General features: G+C 42.4%; 1 protein-coding gene across 2 annotated transcripts in view; it reads right to left on the reverse strand.

The window, feature by feature from the left end:
• The window catches only part of LOC126365779 (segmentation protein cap'n'collar), a 765,194-nt gene extending 749,430 nt beyond the window's left edge, over nucleotides 1-15,764 (reverse strand). The window contains exons 1-2 of one of the 2 annotated variants that reach the window (XM_050008342.1): nucleotides 15,630-15,764; nucleotides 15,446-15,540 (exon numbers count right to left, since the gene is read on the reverse strand). In XM_050008342.1, the coding sequence (XP_049864299.1) occupies nucleotides 15,446-15,532 (87 nt within the window). In that variant the 5' untranslated portion in view covers nucleotides 15,533-15,540; nucleotides 15,630-15,764. Of the gene's footprint in view, nucleotides 1-13,775; nucleotides 15,136-15,445; nucleotides 15,541-15,629 lie in introns of those variants that run through there. The other variant, XM_050008341.1, reaches the window with a different exon arrangement.
• Between the last annotated feature and the right edge of the window lie 753 nt (nucleotides 15,765-16,517).

The following is a 16,517-nucleotide window of genomic DNA, read 5'->3' on the forward strand; positions in this document are numbered from 1 at the left end:
CACTGCTGGCACGACATAAAATGCGAGTGGAAGTCCTCACGGTGTTATTTGGTCCAAGCAGCTCAAAGGGAAAAAAAAGAAAGATTCTTTTGGGTCTTTTAGAAGCTGTTTCTCAGTTCAATACTGAATATTTGACGACAGAAGAAAGCGGGAGTCCCAGCACTCCTTTATCACCCTCCCAGAACATCTGCTTTTCTAAGAGATCAACGACGGATAAAGCAGTCCACAACTATTAATTAGTAGATTATGACAGCATTTTAAATTTTCAAATTCGCTCGACAGTTACATGAAATACTGAAAATAAAATTTTTTATTGCCCCTGGAAGCCGTTCGGTAGGCAACCCGGAACTGATAATGGATGACAGTGTGCCGGTTTAGCTGTTCGGTACTACGGACGACATTGATGCGCAATAATTCATTCTTCTATTGATACCTTATCTACTGGGCGGTACGAGCTACAGCAGAACTAGGAAACGTTGGGACGGATTTCTGAGTCATTATTGATGTGATAATGGCCAGTCACGACAAGAATGCGTTCATACGGATAATCAACTCGCAGCTTCGAAGAGATGTCTAACATCCCTACAAATTCGCAGCATTCATCCTGCTGTCGATATCAGGGTTGTTAGAGACGACGCGCTAGCTCAGCAGGGCACGGACGAATAGTAAATCGGAGACGGTCTCGATTAACGACCTGTTCATGTGTTTGCCTGAAGTGTTTTTAGTAAAACACTGGAAAATTAAACACGTGCATAGGAAAGCGGATTTAAATCCCGTTTCTACGCAATAAGGCACTCGTCTTCACGTACTGCGCCACTTTACTGGATGTCAATGGAGTTATGAAGCCGTTCCCCATTCCGAGAGACAGAAATTGTCAAGAAACTGTATATATTCCACCGCTCGGCACTGTATGGCCAAAAGTCATGAAAAGACGTGGACGTGAATCGATCGTCGGTTACTGAAGCGATGTAATGCATTTGTCTCTACACAGTCTACGTACAAACCGGTTCCTGGCGTCCCACATTCGAATCGCCAGTGATTTGACTCAAAGAAGGTCGGCGGTTCACGTGTGCTGAACCTTGCCTTTCCGGCATTAGAAGTGCAACCTAGGCAATGCTGCATAGGAAACCCGAATCCTCGTGTAATCACCGATATGCTACCGACCTACATGTCTTTGACCTATTATCATCCCACATTCAATGTCGTTAAACTCTGTGACCTCAGCACACTAGTCTCCGTAACAGACTACTCAGATACCGTATATACACTTGCTCTGTATGCCGCATCAAGCCACAACACACCACATCTTCATACGAGACAACCATTTCTACGACTTTTAGCCTCTCAACTGAATCTATGTGCCAGGTCGAGCATTTCTCGGATGCAAATCTGATTTTCAGTCTACAAAAATACGGCCTTTTAGCAGTTTAGTCGGGCCCATTTGAAAACAAAAATGGCCGTAAAGTTGTAATTTTCTTAGTTCTGTTTCTCCATGTTGAGAACTCGGGCACTATGTCAGCAAATGAGCATTTCTGTCCGGCAGAATGTAGGTATGCGACTAAAAGTGAAGGTTTACTTCTCCAGGTAACGAGCATTTCGAAATGTCTCCAAAGAATTTCTGATGGTTGTTTTTAAGGATCAATAGGTGCTCCCATCACCGAAATGAGTCGTTAAATATGGAAGAGAAATTAACTGCGGAGATCCTCGAAAATAGGCGTGCCTTTGAGTAGACAGTCTGCCTCCGTAGCAGAGTGGCGAACATGCATGGTTGCTATGCGGATAACACGGGTGCGACTCCCGATACTGCTAAGGATTTTTCCTAGGTGGGATGACTGGTACGGGATGTACTCAGCTCGTGCTGCCAATCGAGGAAATACTTGACCACCATGTCAAATACGGTGTAACAAACCCGTTGGCATTAAAAACACCTTCCGGGCTTCTCGGAATGGTTAAATACAGGTCCTGTATGCTTATCAGGAGGATCTCATACCATTCTTCCTGCAAAATAGTGAAAAATTCCGATAACGATGATGGAGATGGATAGCAATCACGAACCCTTCTCTCATAAGCAGATCACAAGGACTCAATACTATAGAGATCTGGTGACTTTGGTGGCCATCGGAAATTCAAAAATTCATCCTCGTCCTCACAAAAACAATCCCATACGATGCGAGCTGTGTGCACAGGGGCTATGTCGTATCGGAACACAAGCAGCATCACAACTGTGTAACAAACACTGTAGCATGGGATGGACATGATCTGCCGAAATTGTCACAAATCCTTGGCAGTAATATGACCTTGCAGGCTACCCATGAAGCCCGTGGAATACCACGGTGTGGTTGCTCAAATCATCACCGAACCAACGCCATGTTTCTCTCTTGGGGCGTAAACTCGGGCAGAAGTTGGGAACAGTGTGAAACAAGACCATCCGACCAAATGACATCTTTCCAATTAAGTAATGGTCTACCACAGGGCTCCATCTTAGCCCCCTCCCCTATTATTCAAACTAGCGTATCTCCGATCTCCACAATACATGGTTAACAAACTTCTGATAAGCGAATGATATCGCTCTTGCTTGTAGAACCAAGGACCCAGTACAAGTAAAACTCAAGTATGTACATTCCATCTGACAAACAAGCAAACACGGAGCTCAGAGTGAAACTTACCGGAAACTTTCTTTGCCATAACAAGAACCCTAAGTATCTTGGTGTCTGCCTTGACTGCTACCTTTCATATAGAAAACATCTTGAAAATACTGCTGCCACGATAGAAACTCGTAACAATATTCTTCAAAAATTAAGTGGAATGACACGGGGAACCTTTGGCACATCATCCGTTGTGCTGGTTTTCGCAGCAGCTGAGTATTGTGCTCCGGTGTGGCTCAACAGCCGCCACATCAAGTTGATCGACGTCCAGTTGAACCACACTATGCGGTTAATAACTAGGGCAATCCGACCAACACCGATTTATTGGGTTCCTCTGCTGAGCAACAAGTATCCACCCGCAATCCGCAGAAGCGAGGCCTTGCGTAGGGAATACCGCAAGCTACAGGAGAACTTGCAATTACCCATACAGGAAGACTTATCAAGTTTGCGACGAAATAGACTCCGTTCAAGAAACTCACCATTACGGCAAGCAAAAGAGCAAGATGCCAGTAATACTAGTGTGAGAGATCTGTGGAACCAAAGCTGTCAACTTACTGAAAATCCTGAAGAGCGTGTGTGGTTCCGAAAGTGATACTGCTGGCACAGAACTCGATAGGAAACTGTGGGCCAAATTGAACAGAGCTCGCAATGAGCATGGACGATGCGCACACTTTCTTTACAAACAGGGTACTACAGAGTCTCCGGTTTGTGACTGTGGGGCTCCGAAGCAGACAATCAAGCACATTAGAGATGAATGCCCCTTGCTTTCCTACCAGGGGAGTTGGAGGGACCTCATGAAAGCTGATGATATGGCTCTTATATGGATCAGGAACCCAAATATTGACATTAAGTCACTTTTATATGTAGTTTTGTATTTTCATATTCCTGTTTTATATAGTATTACTAATGTTATATACTTGTAATTTTGAACTGCATGTGAGCCATACGAATAAGTAAATAATAAAATTGCTCCATAGTCCAGTTTTTATGGCTTCGACGCCACGTTTTCCTGTTTCGACATTTGCATCACAGATGTGTGGGTTTGCAATTCCAACTCGCCCTACGATTCCTTGCTTATGGAGCTCTCCGCGCTGTTTTGGTGCTGACAGGGTACGCGAGTGCGACATTCACATCTGCAGTGACTTTTGCAGCTGTCATCCTCTACGTTCTCGTTTCAATCCTGTTCAGTGATTGTCTGTCACGATCACTTAAACACACGCTTTCGTCAGTGTCGTGACTTAGCGGGTGATGTTTCTCCGATTTGCCTGTATGCGGTAGAAATCTTCGATGTAGTGCCTCTTGAAATACAAAACACTTTTGCCACTTCGGTTACAGACTCACCATACACACGAACACCAACAAATAATTCAAATGGCTCTGAGCACTATGGGACTTAACATTTGAGGTCATCAGTCCCCTAGAACTTAGAACTTCTTAAACCTAACGAAATTAAGGACATCACACACATCCATGCCCGAGGCAGGATTCGAACCTGCGACCGTAGCGGTCGCGCGGTTCCAGACTGAAACATCTAGAACACCAACAATTTGTGCATTTTCAAAACCACTAAGTTCCGACATCATGTACTCACAATTACCTATGACACTGGCCTGACCACGATTTATACTTTAACGACACTGCACACGTGCCGTTCTGTCCAAATACAACAGCGCAACCTCCACGCTCGGCAGCATCTGCATTTATGTTCAGGCATGCATTTTTTTTGCGATATTTTTGTCAAGTCCCCTAAATGCGGAATATCATACATTAGTTTATGTCGAAGTTTAATTCCCAGTCCCTACACAACACGTCGATTCTCTGCTTACGTCTTTTTACATCTCGCTAGAATTTTTTTGGCGTTGCGATTTTCGTATATACTGCAGTATCAAGTGCTTCTTACGTTATCCACTAGTTAATGCACGTATATTGTTACCAGTACAGGCCCTACAACAATGGCACTATGACGATCCCTCTTTACTTCCGACGATTTAGCCTCATCAAGAAGGGCATCTCTGATTCTGTACGTTCGGAAATCCTGAATACAGTCGCAAAGTAGGTCCGATGTTCTGCAAACTCGAACTTCGTTCACAAATGGACGACGTGGAACTGTATCGGGTGCCTTCCGCAAGTCAAGGTACGCTCCATGAACATGGGCGCCATAGTGCTCCCTCTTTGGATTCCATAGACGAACTAACTTAGCAGTCTTCCACATTATCACAGTCTGCGAACCTATGTTGATTTTTATAGATTATATTTTTGTTCTTCTAAGTTATAGGCTAATAATACGCAAGCAAAACACATGTTCCATAGTTCTACAACAAACTGACGTCAGCGATATAGGTAGTAATTATGCACATCTTTCAAAAGAGCCTTTTTGAAAATGATGATAACCTGCGTCTTTCTTTGATCGTAAGCTCGGGTCACTATAATTTTACCATCTACATCTACATCCATACTCCGCAAGCCACCTGACGGTGTGTGGCGGAGGGTACCTTGAGTACGTCTATCGGTTCTCCTTCTATTCCAGTCTCGTATTGTTCGTGGAAAGGAGGATTGTCGGTATACCTCTGTGTGGGCTCTAATCTCTCTGATTTTATCCTCATGGTCTCTTCGCGAGATATACGTACGTGGAAGCAATATACTGCTTGACTCCTCGGTGAAGGTATGTTCTCGAAAGTTCAACAAAAGCCCGTACCGAGCTACTAAGCGTCTCTCCTGCAGAGTCTTCCACTGGAGTTTATCCATCATCTCCGTAACGCTTTCGCGATTACTAAATGATCCTGTAACGAAGCGCGCTGCTCTCCGTTGGATATTCTCTATCTCTATCTCTTCTATCAATCCTATCTGGTACAGATCCCACACTGGTGAGCAGTATTCAAGCACTGGGTGAACAAGCGTACTGTAACCTACTTCCTTTGTCTTCGAATTGCATTTCCTTAGGATTCTTCCAATGAATCTCAATCTGGCATCTGCTTTACCAACGATCAACTTTATCTGATCAATCCATTTTGAATCGCTCCTAAAGCGTACTCCCAGATAATTTATGGAATTAACTGCTTCCAGTTGCTGACCTGCTATATTGTAGCTAAACGATCTTATCGGGAGATATACGTGAGGGGAAGCAATATATTTATTCATTCTTAAAGGAACGTGCACTCTCGGAACATTAACAGTAGACCATATCGTGTTAGAGAACGCCTCTCTTGCAGCGTCAGCCACTTGCGTTATCTTAGAATTTCCGTGGCGCTTTCGCGCTTACTAAAAGAGCCTATAAACAAATGTGCTACTCTTCTTTGGACCTTTTCTATTTCCTCTATCAATCGTATCAGGTACGAATAACAGACCGAAGTGCAATATTCAAGTACTGGTAGAACTATGGCTTTTTAAGTTAACTCGTTTGGGGGGGGGGGGGGGGAGGCCTACATTTCATGAGCGCTCTTCCAATAAATCTCAGTGTGGCTTCTGCCTTATTTGCGAGTAGTTTTGTGGTCGTTCAACTTTAAATTACTCCGTAACCATACTCCTAGATATTTTACAGTAGTAGTTCTGCAATCGTGTAATTATATAATAATAGACGTTTCTGTCTATTTATGCGTAATATGTTACATTTGTCTATGTTAAGGGTCAGCTGACAATCCCTGCACCAAGCGTCGATCATCTACACGTCTTCCTGTATTACTCTACAATTTTTTCAGCATCGTAGCTAATCCGTGTACAACGCAACAGCTGCGAAAAGGCTCATGGAACTTCAACAATTATCCACTGGGTCATTTAAATAGACTGTGAAAAGAAGTTGTCTTATGACAACCGTGGAGTACGCTCGAAGTAACTTTTACGTCCGGAGATTTCTCTCCTTTGAGAATGACATGCTGTGTTCTGTTTCCTACAAACTCTTCAAACCAGTCACACAGCTGGTCTGATATTCCAAACGTTCGTATTTTGTTCATAAGGGCCATTGAGCTTTCCTCTGTTGAGCAATGTCAGTTGATTTTCTACTCCGCAGTCACATATGTCAGTATCTGGTGATTATCTGATACCTTCGTTTGTTGCCAAGTCTTGAATCAACATACACAAAAAGAGGCAGTATCTTGAGAACGGCAGAGAAGAATGAGTTCGCAGGACCACAAGAAACTCTACTCGTGCAGGTAGGCCAGCAATTTGAACGCTGACCCTACTGATTCCTTATTTCAAGTATAAGCGCGCGCGCTTGTGTGTGTGTGTGTGTGTGTGTGTGTGTGTGTGTGTGTGTGTGTGTGTGTGTGTGTGTGTGTGTGTGTTTTTTTTTTTTTTAATGAAAAGACACCCTGTTTATATTCTTTCAGCACCAACACAGCTTTTACCTACGCTCCTGCACCTGCAAACACGGATGTAGAAGCGACAGACTAATGAGATGATAAGGCGCAGGCCCAAAACAGTTGGAGAAAGTCTGCCAAAGACTCCTCAAACACAAATTGTTCTCAAACAAATTAGGGATGCTTGAGGTGGTCTAAACAGCTACGCTACAGCGCGATTCATCAGTTCAAATCACTCGATTCAGCCATCCACTGCCCAGTGGCTTCGCTCTGCACACCATCAGGTGCTGCATCAGCACTGCAACCCGTTTGTTTTATCTCCCTACCCACAGTTATTCTGCTAACTGGGATGGACTGTTTACAGGGTTTTGGAACTCACCAGGGATTCCCTCCGCTGTTTCAAGAGATTTTTTATAAATACCCTCCGCAATGCTCGGCGGTCCCTCCCCGTCAGTAGTAGAGGTTTTGGTTTAGCTGTGGTTATTCCTTCGCGTATCCACTTGAAATCTCCCTGATGAATTTGTGTCCAAAAACTAGTACATGTTCTCTGATCGATCCATTGTGCTGTTATTGCTTCTCTACTGATAAAACAGTATTTCCACATCCTTTTACACTGTCGTGTCGCCTCCCGTGACATCCAGTGTCCAATCCCGTGTTACGTCGGGGGTTGGTTGATTGACTTTGGGGGAGGGGACCAAACGACAATGTCATCGGTCCCATCGGGTTAGGGAAGGAAGTCGGCCGTGCCCTTTCAAAGGAACCATCCCGGAATTTGCATGAAGCGATTTCGGGAAATGACGGAAAACCTAAATCAAGATGACCGGACGAGGATTTGAACCGTCGTCCTCCCAAATTCAAGTCCAGTGTGCTAACCACCGCACCATCTTGTTCTTTCGTGGGGTGTCCGGATACTTTTCATCAGATTGTGTATATGTATTTCCCATGGGGAACATGTACTACCGGTACTGAGGACAGATAGTGGGGAGTGAGAGGCGCGTTTTGAAGGTAAAGGAGCGAGAATGGTGAAACTCGTCGTGCTTATAGGATAGGCAAATGTGGCAACCGAGTCTAATGCCCCAGTCGACGATAGGTGACCATTAATGGCGTCATATCCTATCGCCCCGTCAGGCAATCTCAACATTACAGAATTTAACACAGGGCACTAGCGCACAATCTATTGACAACTATAGCAATTACAGTCTTGAAATTTGAGGAAAATTCCGTATGTGGTGGTACATAACGAAGGGGGGAGGCGGTGTTGTTGTTGTTGTTGTTGTTGTTGTTAATTCGGCAGTTCACCAGCACTTATGAATACCTAATATCACTAACTAAAGACTTACTATATTACCTGAAGAACCAACCACAGGACGCTGCTTTTTTTAAGTAATTCAATCCAGAGCCATGGAGCACAACCAGCATTAACACGAAAAAAACTAAATTACTCACGATATCTTTCTACAAACAAACGCTGTATTTCTTTATGTGGATTCCTACAACATAATGTGAAAAACTAGAAACACACAAGCTATATAAACAGGTTTCTAGCAGGCACCGACGCGTCGAGGCTAAAGGGCGAATTCCTCCGCCAGAGAGATAGCAGAACAGAGAGGAGAGTTGTGTGTTGAGAAATCGTACGTGCCGTTTAAGTTAAGGTGCTCCATCAAAGCATAAACTTACGTCTGCTGAGAAGGCGGCGCTAGGGGTTTCAAGAAGATGTGACCCTCGTGAGGGAACTCAGTTCAAAAGGACGTAAAAAAAAATCTCGAAATGAGTTTGCTTAAAGAGGAGGTTTGAAGATGTTTGAGTGTGTGCACCAACAATTTCTTGAGAAACACATGCAAATCGTATGTTCCAAGACGATAAGAGTGAGATGAATTGAGTAAAGCGTTTGTTGTGATAATCTGTTGGCAAATAGTGCCAAGAAATTTCGGGCGAAATGGCTGTGATTTCGTGCCACGCTATTTCGGCACAGAGTCTTGTGGCGATCTTCAGGTCCGAGCGGTCTAGGCGCTGCAGTCATGGACTGAGCGGCTGGTCCCGGCGGAGGTTCGAGTCCTCCCTCGGGCATGGGTGTGTGTGTTTGTCCTTAGGATAATTTAGGTTAAGTAGTGTGTAAGCTTAGGCACTGAGGCCCTTAGCAGTTAAGTCCCATAAGATTTCACACACATTTTTTTGATCTTCAGGTGAAAACGCGAAAATAAGCTGAGTGAGCCAATATTCATCTGAATATCGCTGCAAGACTCTGCGCCGAATTATAGAGGCAGCAAATCACACGCAACCGGCAGTTTGCTCGAAATTTCATGGAACGATCCATACGACGGTAAAGTTTTAAATTTCACGTTTTATCAAATCTACTGTCAGATGCTAACTTAAGTTCACGTCACGAAGATGCAAGCAAGTAGTTTTCTGTCACATTCGCATACTTCACAAGAATTCACTGATGTAAAATTTCGAAGAAATGCTACAGCAGAGAAAAGTTTAGTAATATAGAGCTAATGCTGGATTGAGGGTCTGCGTCGGCGGATGAATCCTGTTCATGTAGCTGCACACAACGTTAATTGGGGATGCAACGTCTGAATGCAAGATTTATGACTCGTCACTAACACTAAAGATAGAGGTGTCTCCATTTTTAGATTAGGCTACAAATAACGTATGAACAGTTTGGTTGTCAAACACGCAGATGGAGGTATGGAACGACCCACCAAAGGAACTTCTTGCCAACCTTGTGGATAGCAAGAGAGCACGTTGCACTACTCCCGCATTGCCCTATGATTACAAGAACGCCATCATCAGGAAATGCGCGACTGGAACGTTTAGCAGCTTATAGTCCTCCCTCAGAGCTCTCTACTTTCTCTTAAAAGTGTAAAACATTTTCATTCCTCCTAAGAACGGACGAACTTGTCGCACTTCCTTCTGATATTACATCACAGTGCGTTGTAATAAACAAAATTATCGTGTCTATGGCCATCAAACAAATGTAATGGAATTCAGATAGCGTGTGAATATGCACAAAATTCATTATATCTACGGTATTTCATAATCGGTTCAACATATCGAAATGAGGTTTTGGAAAATGGTATGACACATAGAGGACATAATTTTTCTGTACAATTACCATTTTAAATTTTTACCTACCGAGATATAAACACTACAGCGTCTTTACCTCAACTGTTTACTTTTTAAACGATATTTCGATATCATCAAAACAAAACTTCAGTAACGTGTTCAGTAATAAGAAACTGCTACTAATGGAAACCTAGGTGACAACGCTTACTGATTTTGCATGTTACGGTGTCTGTGTGTGAAAATGTCAGTGCAAAATATTATGGACTTTAAAGGACTAACTTTTAGTTCCTTATCCATCTGCTGTGAAGACGTTAATGGTGTTTATAGGGAGACGTAATTCATTGGACTCTGTGCGCATTATACTTGAAGATAATGAGATAACAACAGAGACTTAGCTTTTCTTCCGCAGATTATCTTCATTTTTAAAAAGTGCGATTTATATCATTCACGAAGAATGTAGACACGTAGTAATGAACGTAAATCGAAAAGAACGGCTGATTTATGCTGCTATTCCAGCTTTTTATGGCTATAACTATTCGCTCGGTAGTCGGTGAAGCGGTAGTAAATAGTTGTTTATAAATTTTACAAAACGGTTAACCGTACTGCCGAATAGTCGTTGTCTGAGGCGGATCATTAAGAAAAAGACAAAGGTCATCCAGTAATGTTGCCAATAACATCGAGGGGAAGAATTTGTCACTCGCTGGACTGCTTATGACAGTGTATTTTCAAGTGTCATCTCTCTTTTACTTTCCACAAGACAATGAAGCAATCGGTAATCCCGCTCACTTCTAACTCGTTTGCGAATGCCGCATCTCTACACCACAGAATTAACCGCGTCAGATGCAATACCGAAAACACTGTGGGTTAACGAAGGCATCAGCGATCAGATTCGTTACTACGTGCTGTACTTGGGACACGAACGGCCCAGCGTACACATTTGCGATAAACACTGCATTTTTATCTGTTTCTTGCATTATCCTACTTGGAAACTGCGGTAAACCCCGGCCACATGGGGATTTTAATCCTGGACACAAATCGAGTGTCGTGATCACGGATTCATTTCCCACGGTGGCTGTAGCGGGAAGACGAAGCTCTGAGTCGGCGTTAAAAGTTTCCGGTTTCGAGAGTCAGTATAGCGAATGGTCTAAAACTTTGAAAGCAGTTTTGAACCATTATTCAATAAGAAACCATTTGTGGAAGACTTCACAAGGCAGATTAAAATTGTGTGCCAGGCCGGTACAATGAACTACAGCACTGGACATATGTTTATGCAAAGGTTAAGCACTATCAACACACTCTTGAATTATTATTATTTTTTAAACAAGACAATACCAATGTGCACATATTCTGAATCCACAAGAAAATAATTATTTTTTACCTACCCAAGCACTACTCATGACCCGACCTGAGATCTGGTTTCCTCCCGCCATAACCCTCTTCTGCCCTCCTGCACTCCTTGGAAGAAAAACTACGAGAAATGTCTGTGACTATGCCAAGGTGCGCAGAAGAACTGTGAAGTGTGGCGGGTAGGAGATGATGTACTGGTGAAATCAAAGCTGATGACAGATCGTATGTTGTGGTTAGAGTGCTCATTCGGTAGAGCACACGCCCACGAAAGGCGAAGGTACAAGGTTCGAATCCCAGTCCGGCACACACTTTTAATCCTCCAGATAGTTTCAAATTGGCGCACGCCCTGCTGTAAACTGAAAACTCTTTCTGGCGAATTTACAACATGTAAATTCAAGGTGGAGGAGAAAGAAAAGGGATTTTTTATGCGAGCTACATCGGAACTGTATGCAGAATCAGCGGCGACGAGTGAAAATGTGTGCTTGACCAGAACTCACGACCTCCTGCTTACTACGCAATTGCGTTAACCACTGCGCCACCCGTACACATTGTTTATCGCAACTACGCGGACTATCTCGGTAAGCCTCCCGGCCACCTACATCCCTACCTACTGCCACTTATCCACAGTCCCCTGTCTATGTCTTCCACGCTCGTTAAATTGAGATTCCCAGAGGAGGCCGAACGTAACTGAGCATCCGCACTGAAGGAGTGGATTATTACCCACAGAGGCGAATCTATTATATGAATTCGGAAACCAGCTATTTACGTAATGTGTATAACAGCTACAGATTCGCGCGGTGTCTGTTTCTCGGGCACGCCCAAAATGACAGACATATAAAAACTACTAATCGTAAACACATAAAGAATAATTTAGGACACTATTTCATTATAGTAGCCTAATACCCACACAATTTTTTTCCATAATCTTGGAGGAGCAAATAAACGCAATGAAGCAAGCGAATGAAATGCACCCACAGTTAACAACGAGCACTAAAACTTAGCCTGCAATTTTTTTTCTTCAGTGTGATTTCTTGACAGGTATGCAGTATTTTATTTCGTTTATTAACTGGGCACTCCACCATGGGGAAAAAGCATCATTTCAATAAATTCGAAGTAGTTCACTATAACTGTGAGATGCCCTCACCCTAAAAACAAAATGACGCGACACTTCACAACATCGAAAAGTTAATTTCTCACTACTGACTACCTCACCACAGTGTGTCCGTCGTAGTGCTGTTGCTGAAGAGAATGTAACTCGTGTCAAGCGTTCATCAATTAATAGCTACTGGTTTCCATCTTAGGAACAGATTTATGAGTAATGACTGCACCTTTCCCGTGAGAAAACAGCTTGTGACCGACGGACCGTAAAAATGTACAGCAATACGCCGTTGTATATTTTCAATCGTTTTCACTATGGAGTTTGAAATTTTGAATGTGTAAGATGCTATAGAAATCGGATTTTGCGCTGCTAACATGAATGAATTCGCACTGTTGAGAATTGCGTTTCGCATGCGACTGTAATTTCTTCGAAAAATTCGTAATTGAAACGCGACGTGGAATTCGGCAACCTGTGCAACTGATTTTTTGATGACAGCATCAAATCTCGCGAATGAGCTGCTGTGTGAAGGATGAGTGCGAATGCGTTTATACATGATTCACAGTTGTATAAATGGTAGATATACGGCAGTTACCCACGATATACGCTGCTTCCAAGCAACTACAGTTGCTTAGTAATTACATTAAATTAACCCAGCCAGTGTTCTAGGCACCATAAGGAATTACTTTATTTACCGGCGGGCAACCTCTGAATGCAACTTGCCCATTTGTAGAAATGTGCATGTATGGCTTTAACTTTTTGTGTAAGTTTCGTTGTCGGCAAGTTCTGATGTAACCCAAGAGAAGATATTGCAGATGAACAATTCAATGGCAGTTTAAATACGCAATTGACGAAAAAAAACCTTGTTTATAATATGTCTTGCGAAAGTTGAAGCACTTTTTATGAAATCCTTAGATGGACTCTTCAGACCTTTTATAGGCGATAGTCAAGCTGTTTCTGATGGGACACAAAACAGACAATTACAGCATACGGTTTAAGCGACAACGTAATTTTAATAGGTAAGACTGCATTTTTAAACCAATTCATTTTTCATCACCATTTTTAGATTGGCATGATTCTATTTTCGCAGATATTGAGTTAAAGCAACTTGCGAACACAAACAAAAGTTAAAAGCTGTTAAGTAAACATTTTAATGAATTCTAAGATGGAATAAATGACTACAGGGTGACGGCGCAGCAACATACATAGGCAAAAAGGGTGTGTGATGATTGTTTTCACGTTTCATTTGTGGAACTCCTATCAAATGATAAATAGACAGAAAAGGGGATGCTCTTAATACGAAAAGAGAAATATTTAGTTTCTTTTTACCTCCTGAGTCAGGTCTGCAGTATCCGCCAAGCTCGGATCACTCTCGTCGTCATCGAACAGGAAAGGAAATCCGGATAGTCCAGAAGATGACGCCTCCGCATAATCCTCGTTGGCAGATACCGTTGGTCTTTCGTTGTCCACAAGCAACCCAGAGCTCGATGCATTGTCCGCTCCGAAATCATCATCAGGACTGTTTCCATCCACATTTAGAAGATATGCGGTAACATTATATATTCCCGCATTTATCCTGTTGTAGCGGCCTAGGGCGTTGAGCTCCTCGAAGACCTCCCGTTCGTAATTAATGAGTTCAGAGTCGAGGCTTTTAGGGTGGATGTAGGGTCTGCGATTATCGAAGTTAGGACCCCTAGGACCGGTCAGGGCCCACGCCTGGCCAGTCTCCACGCGGACGCCCACGATTTCCGGAGCCTCCCGACGTAAGTAAGTGTCTGGATCTGCACGCAACAAGCTGAGCAACAACGCCAGTTGCAGCAACTCGTCGCACTTCGATTTCTTCAAACAAACCATGATGCTGCTGTTGATAACACGCCACTGCAGTTATTAATCTTACCTTACCGGCTGCTGCAGGTAACGAGTGCAAGAAACAATCGTTTATTTGTGCCCACGAGGGCTCAGTGTGAGTTTTTGTACTCGTAACAATAAGGACACATTCGAAATAACTCAATATTTATTGTTATCACCAATCAAAAGTACGGTAATTTTTGAAGGTACACATGTAAACAATAGTTCACGGAGCCTGTCTACGAAACCGGAATATCTGTTTCCTCGAAATTTACACTTTCGTGAAAAGATATAAAACAACAAGTGGCACGCTTAACCGCTGCCTTCGCACAGAACTTTACATTAGTAATATTTTACTATCACACATAATCAAATGAAGTAAGGAAAGTTTGATACGTGTTTCACACATGCCAGGCGGTATTCGTTTCTCTTTAAGCAAAACACAACATAAATTGTAGATTCTGTTATCAAGAACACGCACAATATCAATGAAGAGGTTAGGATTCCTTTGGTCCTTCTTCTTGCGGCTATTTGAGAGAGACTTCCTACACAGATAACACGAGTACAAGAGGTATGTGATTTCCAATTTCTTGAAAACAGTTTGCACTTCTCGTTACACACACAACAATTACTTCTGCGAACTGTCAAACCGGCATTTATTTTACTGTATCATTGCAAGCATAACTCTCTTCCAGAAATACGTGAAAAACAATAGCAACGACCACCACATCAATAATATAACGTTTGTTTACAACAAATAAACAATATTTATTCACGCACACGCAATGTCAACATTTCTCCGCAACTTAAACACTACCACTACGGAGTCGTCTGCTGATGTGAGTCAGCAGCAGGTTAGGCATTGTGATCACGTGGAACGCCGAGCATCACGGGAGTATGACGACATCGAAACACCGTGCGTATTTTGTTTATTTCTGTGGAAATACGCACCCTTAAGATGTAATTGTATTAGTATTGGCACAACTAAGCTTGCACATTGCTACGAAGTTTCCATGACAAAGACAACTTAATACAAAGAGCTTAAATAATCGTGTTATTCGAATATTGTTTCGAAATATATGCTTGCCGCGTAGTTGCCATATCGACACAAAACATTTTCTGAGCAAAAATGTATGAAGATAATTTCTTACCTTTGATGTGTCTGTCTTCGGTGTAGGGGATGGCAACCCTGGAGAGAGACTTCTCATCTGTGGTAGTTCTTCCACCCCAAGCATCATGTTAGAGCCTAAAACATCGTTAAGGTTATGGAAACAACAGTTTGTGCTGTACGTATTTAACACTAAACTTTGATGATTTGTCGAAAATCTGACGTACAATGTATTCTGAGGCACTGATATAATCGTTTACAAACTGTCACAGGAAACTATTGTTTAGAAGCCACTAAAAAAATGAAAAATATTCGGACGTCAGCTTCCGTGTACCAGCTTGCTTAGTAGCAGTCAAGGTTATAATGACGTCATTGAATTCTCGAACTGAGCCAGCTGATAGCATGATCTTAGTATTCGTCCGCCATGAAATATGTTTACATGAATGCTGTGAATGTAATGGACCCAACAACAAGAAACACCACTGTGTAATAAAGGATGTACGTGCATTTCTGCATTATTCGGGTAGAATTTTCACCTTGTGAAGAATTTTATAGGCCTGAAATTTCGATATGCTTTGACTGTAAAGCTTTTGTAGAATACTGTGTCGCTTGTAGTTCAATGATTGGCAAGGTTAATTTTTAGGTAGATATTTGACAATAAATGGTTTTGTATTTTGCCAGACAGTATAGCATTTATGGACGTGTGTACATGAATCCTATATTTTTCAGGGAATATTCTACACAAATTACATTTTGTTGCTATTGAGGTAACGTTCATTTTTAAAACCGCATCAGGACCCATACATCTTTGTCATTTCATTAATATCTTCGCCAGATGAGGGTGGAGTATTGCTTTTACTATTGTAGCACTGTTGTACAAAGTTTCTATCTCTAATAAGTATGTCATTACTGATAATGGAATGGATTTATTTCTCCATTTTTATATTAATTGTATGGTACATTGGATACTTAGTCCTCAGTCTTCAGCAAATTCTCCAATGTATTGTGAGGTTAAGGTCGCTTAATGATGTCGCATTGGAACCAAATTTCACCACAGTTCTTCCTGATGACATCATGGCATGTCAGATGATGAGATGGTTGACACACCCTCATTC

Source organism: Schistocerca gregaria, chromosome 4, assembly GCF_023897955.1.
Source record: "Schistocerca gregaria isolate iqSchGreg1 chromosome 4, iqSchGreg1.2, whole genome shotgun sequence".
NCBI classification, from domain to species: Eukaryota; Metazoa; Arthropoda; class Insecta; order Orthoptera; family Acrididae; genus Schistocerca; species Schistocerca gregaria.